The 18381-nt window shown below is 34.2% G+C and overlaps 1 protein-coding gene across 1 annotated transcript; it reads right to left on the bottom strand.

The window, feature by feature from the left end:
* LOC123704719 (zinc finger protein 808-like) lies at positions 1 to 12892 on the bottom strand. The gene is made up of 14 exons (XM_045653161.1): positions 12584 to 12892; positions 10983 to 11123; positions 10316 to 10535; positions 9645 to 9771; positions 8921 to 9040; positions 6926 to 7043; positions 5865 to 6074; positions 4438 to 4556; positions 4072 to 4182; positions 3611 to 3716; positions 3138 to 3235; positions 2319 to 2430; positions 1462 to 1569; positions 1 to 292 (listed from the first exon to the last, which is right to left on the bottom strand). The coding sequence occupies exons 1-14, from the start codon at positions 12722 to 12724 to the stop codon at positions 119 to 121; spliced, it is 1905 nt and encodes a 634-aa protein (XP_045509117.1). The 5' UTR covers positions 12725 to 12892; the 3' UTR covers positions 1 to 118.
* Positions 12893 to 18381: the final 5489 nt, after the last annotated feature.

Below are 18381 nucleotides of genomic sequence, written 5' to 3'. Positions count from 1 at the left end.
ATTATATTCCTTGAAGTACGAGGATGGTTCTTATATAGAGAAAACGTAAATATGTACCACGGGCGAAGCCGGGGCGGACCGCTAGTTATAGATATTTTAATAAGACATAAAGACTGTATTATTCCGGCTTTTCCATAAACTCGACGACTTTCCTTGGCGGCAAAAGTTTGTGTACCCTTTTCTTGTGTGTATATAGAGACGCCTTTTGTTTGAATGTCTGTGCGCAAATATCACATGACAGCGGTCTCTCGCCCGAATGTATCGCTGCGTGTTGGTTGAGGGCTTTTCTGTCCTGAAAATAAATAAATAATTATGATTTTTTTACATTTTTTAGTAGCTTCACATATTTGTTTGTATGAACCGACACCTTCAGACTGAATTTAACATTTTTGGATATTTCTCGTTTTATTAAAAAAAACGGCGTGTGTCACTCGGGGACTGGGGCGGTTGCGCTATTGCATGCTATGCCTTCAAGCCACACCTCCGCCCGTCCCCGTGGGGAGCGTGAGGTTTTTTCGTTACGGAATTTCTCGATTCGGTCCCCGCGCACAAGGCCCGCGATAGAAGCTATGCAATAGCTTAAAAAGTTATTATTGTCATTTTACTCGTTAGATATAATACGTTCAATATCAGTTTAAAGTTTTTTCATATCTGTTATAATATTATAAAGCTGAAGAGTTTGTTTGTTTGTTTGTTTGTTTGAACGCGCTAATCTCGGGAACTACTGGTCCGATTTGAAAAATTCTTTCAGTGTTAGATAGCTCATTTATCGAGGAAGGCTATATATCATCACGCTACGACCAACAGGAGAGGAGCCACGGGGGTGAAACCGCGCGGAGCAGCTAGTCTGTTATAATTACGGAATATTCGCCTGTGCACACAACTATTACACCCTGTATAAATAATTATTATTATGCGCAGGGCGGTTTTCTCATTCCATCATAGCTCATGTGTTATTCTGATAACTTATATTACTGTAAAGTTTCATACAAATCCGTCCAGTAGTTTTTACGTAAGAGTATCAAACATATATACAATGAACCGATTTTTAGGTTCTTATTTTGTTTGTTAAATAAAAATTGTTTGTAAATTTCTTTAGATTATCCCATTTAAAGTTGATTTTGTTTTTAAAAAAGTAATAATTTCTGCACCACATAAGGTATTCAACCGATTTTTATTCACATTATTCTTATGTTTTAATTTTTTCCTGATTTTATTTTATTGTTTATAGTTTTAAGTGGCCCTGCCTTCCAAGCCAGAGGTCGTGGGTTCGATTCCCACCCGGGGCAAATATTTGTGTGTTAAACATAGATGCTTGCTCTGTGTCTGGGTGTTAATTATCTATATAAGTATTTATTTAAAATTATATATATGTTTATCAGCATCTGGTTTCCATAACACAAGCAAAAACTAAGTGCCGTGTGAAAATTGTTCTCAAATAATATATAAATAAATACTTACAGAAAATCCTTTTCCGCACTGATTGCAGATATGATTCTTCGGTTTTTCCTTTTTCTCTCTATGTACCCTCATTATGTGTTTTTCAACATTCGCCTTTGAAGCTATTGGCTGAAACATAATAAAAAAAATATATTTTTTAAATAATTATTTTCTGTGTTGAATTAGTTTTTTGTAGTGAAACTTCTTTGAGTAAAATTTCAAAGTCGCGTCATGGCAATACCGTCACGTCATGGAGTAAGTCAACGATGTTGGTATCTTTGAATCTTGCCAAAGAAGTTTCACTTCAGACACGTGTGCTCAGCACGCACGCTAGGTTTTTTTTAATGTTAAAGACAAGATTCAAAGGAACTAAAATCGTCGCCTTACTCCATGACATGACGGTATTGACCTTGAAAGCGCCTAAAGAAGTTTCACTTCAATGAAAATACATATAAAAATAGTTATTTATTTAAAATGAATGTTCGTGAGCGTGAGCGTAGCACTGAGGGGTCCTGGGTTCGATTCCCGGTGGAGACGAAGAAAAAAAAATGTCTCGGTCTGGCAGGACACACAAGGATGATCACCTACTTGTCCCTAAAGAAAATCGATCAGTGAAACTGATGCATAATGCATCTGCCCCTTACCCCACTTGGGGACATGGGACTTCACACATTTATTTAAAACTAGCTTTCCGCCCGCGGCTTCGCCCGCTTTGACTAAAACCTAAACTATATACTAAAACCTTCCTCTTGAATCACTCCATCTAATATAAAAAACCGCATCAAAATCCGTTGCGTAGTTTTAAAGATTTAAGCATACAAAGGGACATAGGGACAGAGAAAGCGACTTTGTTTTATACTATGTAGCGATTCTCATACCTTATTACAAATGGGACATTTGTGTGTAGTTTTCCCCAAATGTTGATAATTAAAATGATCTTGCATTGCTTCTTTAGTAGGATATCCTTTATTACACATAGGACAGGGGTATCTGTAAATAAAAAAGAAACAACAAATAACAATATTTATTTAAAACTAGCGGTCCGCCCCGGCTTCGCCCGTGGTACATATTCACGTTTTCTCTACATAAGTACCATCCTCGAACTTCAAGGAATATTATAAAAAAAGAATTAACGAAATCGGTTAAGCCGTTCTCAAGTTATGCGCTTACCAACACATTTTGAGATTCATTTTTATATTTTAAAATGACTCCGCCCGCGGCTTCGCCCGCGTTTTCAAAGGAAAACCCGCATAGTTCCCGTTCCCGTGCGATTTCCGGGATAAAACCTAGCCTATGTGTTAATCCAATTTACCCTCTATATATGTGCTTAATTTCATTGTAATCGGTTCAGTAGTATTTGCGTGAAAAAGTAACAAACACACACACACACACACATCCTCACAAACTTTCGCATTTATAATATTAGTAGGATATAGAAAAATGTCACTAATGTAGAAAAGTCAATAAAAATTAAGCAACTTGAAATACGAGAAAATAACTTCCAAACAACACTTATTGCATCCTTCTAACTTGCAAAAAACACCTAACTAACGCTCCCAACTTGCAAATAACACCTTCCAACTTGCCAAAAAACACTTCCAACTTGCCTAACTAACGCTCCCAACTTGCAAATAACACCTTCCAACTTGCCAAAAACACTTATCACACAGTTAAAATGACTTAGACTTGTCACTAACTTAAACACAATCTCCGTGGCATGTGCCCTGGCGTACTTCAAGTGCGCTTGGTACGTTGCCAGATGTGAGAACACTTTGTTACACTCGGCACACTCAAACTTGCTGCTGTCTTTGTGTCTCTGTGTGTCGAGCTTGTACACGCTTGTTCAGTAACTTAACCAACTTGAAATGCCAGAAAATAACTTGCAAACATGCATTTAAAGCGTCTAACTTGACAAAAACACTTATCGCACCCTTTCAACTTGCAAAACACACCTATCTAATGATTTCAACTTGCCAAAAACACTTCCAACTTGCTAAGAAACACTTTCTAACACTTCCAACTTGCCAAAAACACTTATCAACACTTAAAAACATTTTAAACACGTCACTAACTTAAACACAATTTCCGTGGCATGTGCCCTGGCGTACTTCAAGTGTGCTTGGTATGTTGCCAGATGTGAGAACACTTTGTTACACTCGGCACACTCAAACTTGCTGCTGTCTTTGTGTCTCTGTATGTGGTACTTGAGTTGGACAACTCGCACCAGCTTTGAACATATAGGACACTTCTCTCGGGGCAAGGGGCCTTCGTGGAGTCTGCAAAGAAAAAATGGTAAATTGAAGATAGATTGTTTAAAAAAAAAATGTATGCATGTACTAATGTACACACGTAAGAAGTGAAACTTCTTTATGACCTTATTTTTCAAAAAATAATTTACTATACGCAACTTTACAGAAATACGTTGCATCACGCGTGGTAGGGATATGAAAAAGATGGCGTGAAACGGAAAAATGTCACGCGTAACGAAAAAATGTTGCACTAAATTTTTTTCCAACCCCGATTTTATTTATTTTTCTCAATTTTTTTTACATTTTTAAACCCACTTTTTTATTATGCCCTGCCCTATGTGTATTTTAATATGAACTAGATAAATTTTATTATTAAACTTACTTCAAATGTGTTGCCAGCGTTGTTTTATTGACAAATCTCTTTTTACAATGATCACACTGTAAGCCCTCTCTGTGAAATCGGGCAACATGATTTTTTCTTGCACGGGAATTTCTGAAAAATAATTATTAATATTAAAAAAGTAAAATCATATCATTACGCGTCAATAAAAAAATCAATAAATAAAGCTGAAGAGTTTGTTTGAACGCGCTAATCTCAGGAACTACTGGTCCAATTTGCAAAATTCTTTCGGCGTTAGATGGCTCATGTATCGAGGAAGGCTATAGGCTATATATCATACGCTAAGACCAACAGGAGCGGAGCGATGCAGGTAAAACCACAGGACACAGGTAGTAATAAAATACTTACTTGAAAAACATGTCACATTCTAAGCATTTATATCCAACTATTGTAGTTTTTGATAATAACTTTCGTAAGTCACCCGGCTGCGGTTGTTTTTCCTCGTCGTTGTTTTTTTTCTTTCTACGCTGTAAGTTATTAAAATAATGTGTTTTAATACAGGTAGGATATTATTAAAAATGTATTCAATAATGTTATTTTTAAAAGTATATAATATACTAGCTTACCTCCCGCGGCTTCGCCCGCTTTCTATAAAACGATTTGAGATTTAAACTATCCTATCTCTCAAGTTGGATCGAACTGCACATGGTGTGCGAATTTTATTATAATCGGTTAAGTGGTTTAGGAGTCCATTGAGGACAAACATTGTGACACTAGATTTATATATATTAAGATTTGTACTATTAAGTTGAATCTGTAAGTTATTAAGTTAAGTTTAAGTAAAGTTATTTTAACAATTTCTATTGTTTCCAAATGTATGGAGTTTCTAAATAGTGCATTTTCATATTTCAAAGTTGTATTTCCGATCGCTTTTTCTATACCAATCAAAATACTTATTACATTTAGTAAAGTAGTATGTTTCCCTTCATAATACACGGGTATCACCAGAAGGAAGATGGTCCTTTACGTGCCCTTTGGAGAATTTAATCCATACTAATATTATAAATGCGAAAGTAACTCTGTCTGTCTGTCTGTTACTCAATCACGCTTAAACTACTGAACCAATTTGCATGAAATTTGGTATGGAGATATTTTGATACCCGAGAAAGGAAATAGGCTACCTTTTATTGCGAAATATGTACCACGGGCGAAGCCGGGGCGGACCACTAGTGTATTATAATATTATTTTTGAATAAATATTAATATTTTAATTGAATATTATTTACTTAATTATAATTGCAAATTTAAGAAGTTTGCACATTTTGCTTTTCTATCCAATTTAATGAACAAAAAAGAGCGTGTGTGCTGAGCACACGTGTCAGAAGTGAAACTTCTTTGGCAAGATTCAAGATTTGGAAGTGAAACTTTAGTCGCGATGAGAGTAAAATTTCAAGGTCGTATCAATACGTCAATACCGTCGTTATGGAGTAAGGCGATGATTTTGGTATCTTTGAATCTTGCCAAAGAAGTTTCACTTCTGACACATGTGCTCGGCAAACATGCTATTTTTAAAGTGATTTTATTCGAAAATTAGTTTGCACATGCGGCATGACAAGCTTCTATATCCAAAATAATAATAATAAAAAAATGTTGTGTGGTTTTATGAAACCACGGTAAAAGTGAAACTTTTTTCACACTATAGACATTTAACTAAAAATTATCGTATTTGTACGATAATTATCGTACGTATCGTGCGTCACGCGACATGCGCTACACAGACCAAAAAGTTTGAGACGATGTAATAAAAGTTTCACTTTAAAATACTTCAAAATTACCTTTTTAACACTATCGCCTATAGGAATCACGCCGCCCGGAGTTTTCTTGCTCAAGTGCGTTTGCACATGCAACTTGACAAGCTTTTCACTCAACTCCGTGTGACTACACAATTTACATATATATCTCGTGTAATGTGTGTCTGTATGTTCTTGTAGTTTATCATCGTCAATATATACGTAGCATATCTTGCAAGGCGTTGCGTTGGGGCGCTGAATCAAATCAAATCAAATATGTCAAATGGAAATCACATCAAATGTATCAAATAGAAATCAAATGGATATCAAATCAAATTTCTATTTGATATAGAAATCAAATCAAATGGAAATCAAATTAAATAGGTATATCAAATAGAAATCAAATCAAATAATATCAAATGAAAATCAAATCAAATTATATCAAATGGAAATCAAATTAAATGACATCATAGCATTACGAGAAAATCCTACTAATACTATAAATGCGAAAGTTTGTGAGGATGTTTTTCTTTCACGTGAAAATTACTGAACCGATTACAATGAAATTTGGTATGTAAGACCCAGTTTAAACTGGCATAGGCTACGATTTATCCCGGGAATCCCACAAAAACAGGAACTATGCGGGTTTTTCTAGCCATCTATATATATGTAGCATATCAAATCAAACAAATATAAATCAAATCAAATGGCATCATAGAATATTTTACGAGAAATCATCTATATACAGGGTGTAATCGTTAATTGTGCACAGGCGATTATTCCGTAACTATTGCAGGTATTAAAAAAACATTAAACTGATATTGAAAATACTTTACCTAATGAGTAAAATGACAATAATAACATTTTAAAAATAAAGCGGGAAATATCTAAAAAATTACGTAACATATCTTGCATGGTGTTGCATTGGGCGCTGAATCAAATAATCAAATCAAATATAAATTATATGGAAATCAAATCAAATAAAAATCAAATTAAAAATTAAATCAAATTGAAATCAAATCAAATAAAAATTGAAATCAAATCAAACAATAAATCAAATTGAAATCAAATCAAGGTTAATCACAGTTTGAGTTTTTGATACTCACCGCTCTATGTGCGGCTATGAAATGTTCCTCGACTTGTTGTTGCAAATAAAATTCTATTATACACAATTCACATTTATATACAGCATTAACATATGAGATTTTCTTCTTTAATTCTTCCCTGAAAAATAAATTTATGATACAGTGTGCGACATACCCAATTTGGGCGCGTTGAGTAAAATTTCAAGATCCGGTGATGGCAATACCGTAATTAATTTGAAAAATTTTATTGGACTAACTATTAATTGGAAATGTTATTGGAATATTGTATTTTAATTTGGGCCTTATTTGTAAATAAACAATGTTGGTATTTTTAATCTATGGACAATATTCCAGAGGAAAGAATACAACACCCCTGTGATGGCGGGTGCTATAAAAAAAAAGCCAAGTCATGGAGTAAGACGACGATTTTGATATCTTTGAATCTTGCCAAGAAAGTTTCACGTCTGACACTTGTGCTCGGCATACACGCTCTACACCGTGTATAACTCAAAAAGAGCTGAACCGATTATAATGATTTTTGCTTTGTTAGATTCGTCTCTTATTGGCTTGGGATTATATGACATGGAATACTTGAAAAAATATATGTTACTTGTAACTTTAAAAATTCTCATCTATTAAGCATTCATATCAACTAGGGATGTAACGATACCGATATATTGGTATCGCCGATTATAAAACAACCGATATCGAAATCAAACAATGCAAAAAGATTGAAACAAATCGAATGAAGGCCTCGCGGGAGGCCGCTCACGTGCGGATAATTTGTTTTCTGAACAAAAATCTACCTATAGTAAACATTGATTACTGACTTTAATTATGTAACTTTAACTGACTTTGTAAAATGATAATACTAAAATAAATGCTTTTTGTTTTTTGATTTGGCATATTTATTAAAAAAAATTGGATTTACAGTCGAGTCCATGTTAAATATGTATAACTTTAATGCATATAAAGTGCATAATTCATTATCTATTTATCTAACAAGCCATCGAAATCGGTGTCGGTACCGGTATCGCCGATTATTTTCCTCAAATATCGGTATCGGTGTCATATCGGCAAAATCATGTATCGTTAGATCCCTAATATCAACCTATAAAACTAAATATCAAAATAAATATAAATTAAAAATATTGTGCATGTTGTGTTCACCAATTCAAGAAATTACACCGTGAATGTATATAATTTTAAATTATTGCGTCTATATGTTAATTTTTATTTATTTATACAAACAATGTAAGGATATCTATTATTAATATTTTGCACAATAGGCGGCCTTATTGCTACACAGCAATCTCTGACAGGCAACCTGGTAGAAAAGGTGTTATTTTGTTGTGAAAAATAACTGATAATAACTATTCAACTGGACGGATGGCTTGGTTGATAGTGGCCCTGCCTTCCAAGCCAGAGATCGTGGGTTCGATCCCTACCTGAGCAAATATTTGTGTGATGAACATAGTTTGCTCTGTTTGCTCTGTGTCTGGGTGTTAATTATCTATATACGTATTTATTTAAAATTATATATGCATGTTTATCAGCCATCTGGTTTCCATAACATCGTGTCGTTTGTGAAAATTGTCCCGAAATATTTATTTACTAGCTGTTGCCCGCAGCTTCACTTGCGTGGAAAAGATAAATAAACATGATGTAAATTTTCATCTCCTATTTTATCCCCTTGGGGGTAGAATTGATCAAAATCCTTTCTTAAGGGACGCCTACGTTATGACATCTACCTGCATGCCAAATTTCAGCCCGATCCATCCTGTGGTTTAGGCTGTGCGTTGATAGATCACTGTGTAAGTCACCTTTGAGTTTTGTATCCATACTAATATTATAAATGCGAAAGTACCTCTGTCTGTCTGTTACTCAATCAAATTTGGTATTGAGATATTTTGATACCCGAGAAAGGCCATAGGCTACCTTTTATTGCGAAATATGTACCACGGGCAAAGCCGGGGCGGACCTCTAATATTATATATAGATTATTTATTAACTTACCTACAAGCTAACATGTCTCCTTCTAACATATATTCCACATCATATCCAAATCTATTATCAGTAATTATATTTTCCGATCGCTTATTCAACTCTGTGACAATTAATTGTGTTGTGTTTGTGCTGAAAAAAAAAAAAAGAATTATAAATATATCACTACATAGTATAAAACAAAGTCGCTGTCTCTGTCCCTTTGTATGCTTTACCTTTAAAACTATGCAACGGATTTTGATGCGGTTTTTTTTTAATAGATAGAGTGATTCAAGAGGAAGGTTTTAGTATATAATTTATTAGGTTTTAGACAAAGCGGGCGAAGCCGCGGGCGGTAAGCTAGTATAATCTATCCTACTCATATTGTAAATGGGAAAAATTTTTGAGGATGAATGTATGTATGTATGTTAATCTTTCTCGCAAATACTAGTGAACCAATTACAATGATATTCGGTTTATTACACCAATATCCCACGGGAACAGGAACTATGCGGGTTTTTCTTTGATACGCGGGCGGAAAGCTAGTCACTTCGCTACATAGTATAAAATAAAGTCACTTTATCTGTCCCTTTGTATGCTTAAATCTTTAAAACTACGCAACGGATTTTGATGCGGTTTTTTTTAATAGATAGAGTGATTCAAGAGGAAGGTTTTAGTATATAATTTATTAGGTTTTAGACAAAGCGGGCCAAGCCGCGGGCGGTAAGCTAGAGTAAATAAATTAAAACCAACTCACTCCATAGTGAATTCAGGCGACTCGCCCTTGACCAAATTCGTAAAGTCAGTAGACACAAGCGCGTCCGTGCCAACAACTATGTGCGTTATTTCTCCTGTCAGCGGATTCTTTATATCTAATTCAGGCACTGAAACAAACAATTATAAATCTATACTAATATTATAAAGCTGAAGAGTTTGTTTGTTTGAACGCGCTAATCTTAGGAACTACTGGTCCCATTTGAAAAATTATTTCGGTGCTAGATAGCCCATTTATCGAGGAAGGCTATATATCATAAGCGTGGGGCACAGACAGTATTTAATACTAGTTAGCGTTATTTTATTTTAGCGTGTGTACCGAACACACGTGTCAGAAGTGAAACTTCTTGGTAATATTCAAAGATACCAAAATCGTCGCCATACTCCACGACGTGACGGTATTGCCATGACGCGATTTTGAAATTTTCAACGCGCCTAAAGAAGTTTCACATCAAAAACTTGAGGTGTCGAGCTTAGAATACATATATAAACTGACGTAGAAGCCGGTCTATGCGAACAAAGTAGCAGTTATAGCCCACGGCTGAACCGATTTCGTTAATTTTTGTTTATAATATTCCTTGAAGTACGATAATAAAGAAAAAGTAAATATGTACGGGCGAAGCCGGGGCACACCGCTAGTAGATTATTACTCACCTTGCGACATTCTCTCATCAATAGCAAGACTAATATGATCTCTGAGGCTTAAATCAAAGTCCTCGTTTTTAACCGTCTGCGGCGTAGAAATAGTTATATACGGCTGGACCCATTGTGATTCGGTTTGGCCAGTGTAGTCGATGTATAGTCTATCATAGTCCCTTTTTACGACACACTCAAGTGTCGAGAGAGATTGCGACATGTATGTATGGTCGAGACTCTGGAATAAGAAAAAAAAAAGTTAAATTTATACTAATATTATAAAGCTGAATAGTTTGTTTGTATCAAGAACTAAATACAGGCTTACTTACTACAGGCTTATCTCAAGAACTACTGGTCCGAGTTGAAAAATTCTTTCAGTGTTAGATAGCTCATTTATCGAGGAAGGTTATAGGCTATATATCATCACGCTACCAACAAGAGCGGAGCAATGCAGGTGAAACCGCAGACCACAGCTAGTCTATACTAATATAATAAAGAGGAAAGGTTTGAAGGTTTGTATGTATGTATGTATGGTTTTCACGCATAAACTACTGGACCGATTTTGATGAAATTTGGCACAGACAATCTTTAGACCCTGAGAAAGAACATAGGATACCTTTTATTGCGAAATATGTACCACGGGCGAAGTCGGGGCGGACCGCTAGTAGTATATACTGGTACATACCTCTTGCGATTGACTTAGAGCCAACACGCGTAGGTGTTCTTGCGCACTTTGCACTTTCTTCCTGAACTTTGCACATTTTATAAGAATGGCGTGGCACTCCCAGCACAGGGCTATTTCTAACGCACATAGCGTGTCGTCAATCTGAAAGACATAAGTATATAAAACATATTAAAAACCGGCCAAGTGCGAATCGGATTTGCGCACGAAGGGTTCCGCACTATGGGGATATACTATTTTTAGGATTTTTTGTTATTGCGGCAATGGAAATATATCATTTGTGAAGAATTCAGCTTTCTAGCTATCACAGTTTATGAGATACAGCCTGGAGACAGACAGACAGATGACGAAGTCTCAGTAATAGGGTTCGATTTACTCTTTCAGTATGGAATCTTAATAAAAAAAAAACATTAATAAATAATATTAATATTATACTATGGGATCTTTGACACACTTTTATTAGCTTCACCTGTAGGCTTTTTTTGTTTTGTATGTAAGACAACTTAAGACTCGATATTGACCCACTTTAAACAAACAGATTTAATTCAAATGATTTATGAGAATGAAAAAATATATATTTAGATTTAAATTTCACTAAACTATTTTATATAGGTTGTTTTTTTTTTTATTTATATTCAGTTAGTTATAGTCTACGATCCCACCGCAGGATAAGTGGGTTCTGAATAGTTTTTTGATGAAACCACATTTTATGTATATTTAATTATTTATAGTTTTCATCAAAAAAACTATGAACGCACTAATCCTGCGATGGCATCTAGTATTAGTTGGTTCACTATAGAAACGAATCTTCAATGGCGGCCAAAGCTGACTTTGACAGATGGTAGGATCAGCAAAAAAGAAAATAAAAATAACGTAAATTGATAATTATTTTATTAATTATTTCAAATTGTTTGTTGACAAACTTTTTTGTTATTGTATTTGTGTATTTATATGAATTATCATATTAACGTATACAGAATGTAATAAAATCCCCATAATACTTGTAATAAGCCCATAAAACTGAACAACTTTTCCCAAAGAACATATTTTGTCAAATTCCAATAAAACATTATTTACTTTCGCAAATGCATAATTGTCATTGTAAATTTATGATAAAAACTATTATAGGGAAAATCAAATACATTTTAGTGATTTAATTTTTCCCTTTTTTTTTGCATACCGTACGGCCGTGTGTGAGCGAGAGGGAATGATAAGCGCCGCCATTGAAGATTCGTTTCTTTATTGAACTAGCTAATACATACTATTATAACATATTTGCATACAAAATATACAGAATACCATCGTAAATAGTTTGTTTAAGAATAAATGAATAAAAAATTGTGCACTTGCAAATATATTTATTTCAATAGAAAAATATATTTTAGTACAGAGATAGGAAAGTTGTATAAACTTTCGATTTCATAAATACAAAATAAAACAGTACTTATTACATACGAATGAAATTTTATTACAGTTTTTCTAAATGCTTTTCAATGTATTCGAGCATTGTACTCGGAAGTTTAGTTGTTACGTAATTTATTTAAAGCCAATTATCTTGTCTCTATTACGTTTTGAATGAGAAAAATATTAATTTGAAAACTTACCCGATCTCCCGCGTTGTCACATAATAATAGTCGGAATATTGAATAAAGATAAGATGTGGAATTTATTGTAATTATATCCCGATCGGAACTTAAACACGCGCTACATACGGTTCTAAAATAATCGTCAATCCCCTGCTCCATTTTTAAAGTAATTGAAACATGCAAAAACTTTCTACATTAATGTTTGTTTTCATTAATTTCAAATCACAACAAAAAGTAATACTCCCATGTAAAATAGACGAAATTCGATGAACATTATTAAATGCCACACCGACACCACAAAATGGCCTCTTTACCCGGTGTTGCAATATACAAAAACAATTATTATATAGTGTATTGGCATTTTGTTGGGCATTTTTTTGAAATTATGAAAAAGCTAGTAATTTAATTAAGTTGCTGAATGAGGTACACTAAGGTACATTATTGAATGTGATTGAATGTAATGTAAAGTATAAAATTATATTATTTAATCCTTAAACTGGCGTGATATATTATGTTTTGTTATGTAACATCTCCCATTTTAAAGTAATAATTTCACAGAATAATTTCAAAGAAACAACAGAGAATTTAATTTTAATTTTTTTAATTGAATTAAATTTTAACTTCAGTAATGACATAATATAGATATTTCATGTTTCTATGATATACATTTTTGTTCATATGTAAATATTGAATTAGTATGTAACGTGGCTATACAACGGCTATACCAATATATTATGATGGTGTAATACTAATGAGTATTGAGTGCTTAACTGCATAACCCGGCTATTCAAATTCAAATTGTAGATTTAAGCTGATATAAATTTGGCTTTATTGCTTTATTCGACGAAAACCAACCAGTGTATTGTCTATGCATAATGCATTACTAATCTGTGGTCAGCACAAAGCACATACTCTGTGACAGTTTTGTTGTTTTTCTGCATTCTGCAATCTATTCCGAATTGAAAAGCTCTTTTCGTGCTCCTTTCCATTCGAATTCAAATTATTCTTCTGTAGATATTTCATATCTACCATCAAACTGTTTTACCAAGGTTTTACCTTAGTGTTTTACTTATAAAAATAAGTATCCTGATAAAATTCGACGTAAGTAATGTCTGCCGGTAGCATGGAATAATTTTGTGTATAGGTACGTCTGTTGATGTCTGGCATGCTGTGTGTGCATTATTGAGATTTCGAAGAACTATCGCAAGTAGTAGTAGTTCTTTGAAGTTCTCAATTTGGGTTGTTCGTTTATCATCACATAGTAATTGTGTTAGCTCTTAAAAATACCACTGCTCCTCAAACAGATGTGTATTGCACATTGTACCTAATTGTCTCATTGGAAAGTGATATCGTCATGTTTTTCATTTGTTTAACAAATGAATATATTTTTTTTATTATAACATCTAAGAAGTGTTAGCATGAAATTTTATAAATAAAATAATATATTGTAGTGAATTGAGGTGGTGTTCAAATTATTAGCAACTAGCTTTCCGTCCGCGGCTTCGCCCGCTTTGTCTAAAACATAATAAAATTATATACTAAGACAATCCGTTGCTTAGGGACATAGGGACAGAGAAAGCGACTTTGTTTTGTACTATGTAGTGATAATTGTTGTAAAAGCATGGTTTACTAATTCTGACAATAATATTGCATCAAGTCAAATTAAGAAATAATATTTTTATGGTTTTCAAGATATTCTATGTATAAAAGGTTCTTCGTTTTACATCCCTATTGTTGCGTCCATCAAAATCCAGTCTATATGAGTTCGTTACATACAAACATACAGGTGAAGGAAATATAAAAATTAAAAAGAAGTCCAAACACATTTTAAGTTTTATATGTATATTTTATAGCCTTAATTACTTCCAAAAACGGATCTTTTTTAATAGTTACTGCTCCTTCTTCCTGGTCTTCTCGTTCTGCTGACTGGTACTTCTCCACCGCTTCTTGACAGTATCCGTACCAGTTAGTAATAGTAACTGGAGATAAACATTGTCCATCCATCCGTGTACCATCCTCCCATATAACCTTATCCATCGGCCATTTGTGAGCATAACAGTAAACTAAATAGAAGATTGTGGGCAAGCCGATTTTCGCGTTTTCGAAAAAGGTCCCGATAGACCGCGCAACGTTCCCTTGCACTTACCTTTATAACACGTAAATGCGCCGACAGTGTTATTATTTGAATAATTTATTCTCATTGGTACATGGTGGTAATGGCAGATTTTATCTTTTTTAATCAGGCCGTGGTCTTCAGCGAATGCTACGCATTGTTCCCGCGTACCCAGCTCTCTAACAAGTTTCGGTAGATTCCACATTCGGGATACTTCTCTTGAATGTCAGCAATGGTCGATGGTTGTTGGTTTTGAAATTCCATAGTGGATCAGTCTTAAATAATCACAGTTAATTGGTTATGAAATTAATCAAAATACAATAGGTTAGTTGTAAATCTGGGGTCCAAAATACACGCAAAGGTCTGTAAGAAGTTTTAAAATTAATAATAAAAAGATGATAGCAAAGTTCGTCGTCGTATTTTCACAATAAATTACAGCAGGTAAGAAAACAGCACACTCAAGTAACAAGTGTAACAGAATGAGGCATGAGCGTCCAAGATGGCGTCCTGTCAACTTGACGTTGTCAAGTCACGTCGTTTTTTAACCGACTTCAAAAAAAGGAGGAGGTTATCAATTAGGCCGGTATGTTTTTTTTTATGTATGTACACCGGTTACTCCGAAGTTTCTGAACCGATTTACGTGATTCTTTTTTTGTTCGATGCGGGATGGTGTCGAATTGGTCCCATAAAAATTTTATTCGGATAGGCCCAGTAGTTTTTATTTTATGAGCATTTTTGTCTGTATTTGTAAATGTTGCAAGTGCAAGTTTGAAGTCGATTGTTTTTAACGCAGTTATCACTTGTTTAATATTATAAGTGACGTCGAGTAATTGTGATTTTGGAACCTTGCAATTATGCACGACAATGTTGACTTAATGACTTATTGATATACTGTGTGGAAATTTTTCGATGGGCCCTGGAGGGAAAGTACTTGAAATACTCTAGTATATCTCTAGATCCTATACAATAGTTTTGCCATTTTACTTTAACCCTTACTTGGGTAAGGCCGCTAAATTGGACTCATATAACATAAAAGCAACTTAAAAGTACAAATTACCCGTAACTTAAAAAGTAACATAAAATATTCTAAAGGCATGTCTACAATAAAGACTAATCGACTCGGAAGGAAGTGTGTATCGGTCCATTTTCTTCGTCGCAATAAATTTCAGTGAAGGATTTTTTACTGTCCTTAAGAAATAAACAGTGTATTTATTTTCTGTAACATTTATTTGTTCCACACGACCTATAGTATTTCCAATTGTTACGACTATAATATCTTACTAACACATTTTGGTTAATTTTAATATATTAATTTATATTTGTTTCATCTTTGGTTTCTAAGTCGTCATTCTTATCGTTTTTATTAGATTCTACAGTAATACTTAATTCCGCTTTCTTCACGTCTAACTTCTTGAGCACTCGAATCGAAGTATTTTAAGCTACAGTCACCCACATTTAAATTTTCAATATCACTGTTTTTATGAATTCCAGAAGTGGTCGCTACCGGGTTTGCGTATGGATCAACATGCTCTGCACTTATTGCGACGTCTAATGATTTTTTGGCAGAAAAAATATTGAAATTCGGATCTAATTTATGAAGTCGTATCCCATCAAATTGCGTTAAGTCAAAATATATTTTGGTACATGGTAAATTTCGAATGTCTGATAATATTGTGACTCCTTTTTGTGCTGCTGACTTTTTTCTTGTTTTGCTTCTAAAATACTTCCTTCAGATCTTTTTTTCTAAAGCAATACCTTCCTTTAACTTTTCTCGTTTTTCTATATCTAAATATTCATCTTCGCCTGGACAACTTTGGTAAAGGTTGATTTTGCTGCATGTCAAAACAAATTTTCACAACTTCATCATCATACTCTTGATTTCGGAGAATCCGATAAAATTTATTTGCCCTCAATTTTTGTTTTCTGTATATTGTAATAAGTTCTTGTTTTTGTTTCAATACAATACATTTTCGAATTTGTATTTTTCTAAGTTCACAGTAAAAATATACTGTACTAGCTTTCAGCCCGCGGCTTCGCCCGCGCAGTCAAAGAAAAACTCGCATAGTTCCCGTTCCCGGGATTGCGTCATTTTCCCGTCATAAAAAGTAGCCTATGTCCTTTCTCGGGTATCAAAATATCTCCATACCAAATTTCATGAAAATTGGTTCAGTAGTTTAGGCGTGATTGAGTAACAGACAGACAGGCGGAGTTACTTTCGCATTTATAATATTAGTATGGATTAAAAATTCCATTAATTTATCATATTTCCAACCTTTGTCGTTATCAGCAGCTTGTCCAGTAAGTAGAGTGCGCGCAAGATAAGTCTGCGCGCTACTGATGGCGTGCTTAATGTTGCCAGCCCAACTAATATTTTTTTTTCTTTATTTAAAGTAAATTTTGGGATTCTCTATAATATATTGTTATTGTAATTTGTTATTCAAGTTTATTATTTAGGTATGTTATTGCAACTAGCATAAAAAATTAAATATATAGTAAAATAAATAAAATTCATTAGATTATTGTTAATAATTTATTCAAAATCTTGTACTGCTAAATTTGGTATAGGAATGGTCCTGCAGTGGGTTTATACCTTCCATTGGACAATCTTCGTCGGAGTCCATATCCGAATCTTCATCAGAAGAGTCGGAAGTGTCACCAGTAACATTAATAATAAATTTGTCCATTTCTATATCGAGTAGCCTGTCGGAATCAAAATATTGGTCTTCTATTTTTTCGACATGTAGACACACATTAACCCATTCTTCTGTGGTTATTGTGCTGAACGCCTCCTCAGTAATCGACGCTATTTCGCTAGGCGCTTGATTCACATTTTTTTCTGCAATGCGCCTCTTTACGATTGCCCAAATCTTCTCAATCGGATTTAAATCACAGTGGTATGGTGGTAATCGAAGAACCTCATGTCCATTTTCATTTAACATTTTATCAACTTCATACTTTGTATCACCTTTGTGCCTTTTAATTAGTTCATACAATTGTGCTTTTGTCCAACAATCATCGACTTCAATATTATTATTCGTAAGCCACTCTTGGAGCTGTGCTTTTCTATTGCCCATTGAAGGGGCCTAGTTAATCTGTGTGCAGTGGTAAGACGCATTATCCATCAGTACATTGCTATTCGGTGGTAGATTTGGCACAATTTTTTCTTTCATCCATCGCATGAAGTTTATTGAATTCATATCGTCATGATAATCACTCGATTTTGTTTTGGATTTAAATATTAGCAGTCCGTTGTCAACAAACCCAGTTTTTCCACCAGCATGAGCTATAATCCATCTTGCACCAACGCTATCAGAAGCAAGAACACCAGGCTCTTTCTCCGATTGCCAACATTTTTCGAGGTGGTATGAACTATGAAGCATGGATGTACGTTTCATCAAGATAAATGACAGGTCGAGTTTCTTCCTGACGATTCTTGCGTAGCCTCAAAATATATTTTGCTCTCCAAGCTGCAATATCACTGCGTTCTATTAAAACCTTTCGTTTAGACTGGCATTTTTTGTATTTATAGCCCATAGTCTTTAAAATAGTCCTCAATGATGTTCTGCCAAATTTAAAATCAATATCTGCTTTCAATTCCAACCAAAGTTTATTAATGGTAGGAATCTCCTTCTTCACGACGTAAAACGATTGAATTTTATGCCTTATAGCGCACTTATCAAAATCGTCTAGTTCAGCAATTTTT

This window comes from Colias croceus, chromosome 30, assembly GCF_905220415.1.
Source record: "Colias croceus chromosome 30, ilColCroc2.1".
Classification (NCBI taxonomy): domain Eukaryota; kingdom Metazoa; phylum Arthropoda; class Insecta; order Lepidoptera; family Pieridae; genus Colias; species Colias croceus.
The sequence above is the reverse complement of the archived record's forward strand: the minus strand, read 5'-3'. Positions and strand labels throughout refer to the sequence as shown.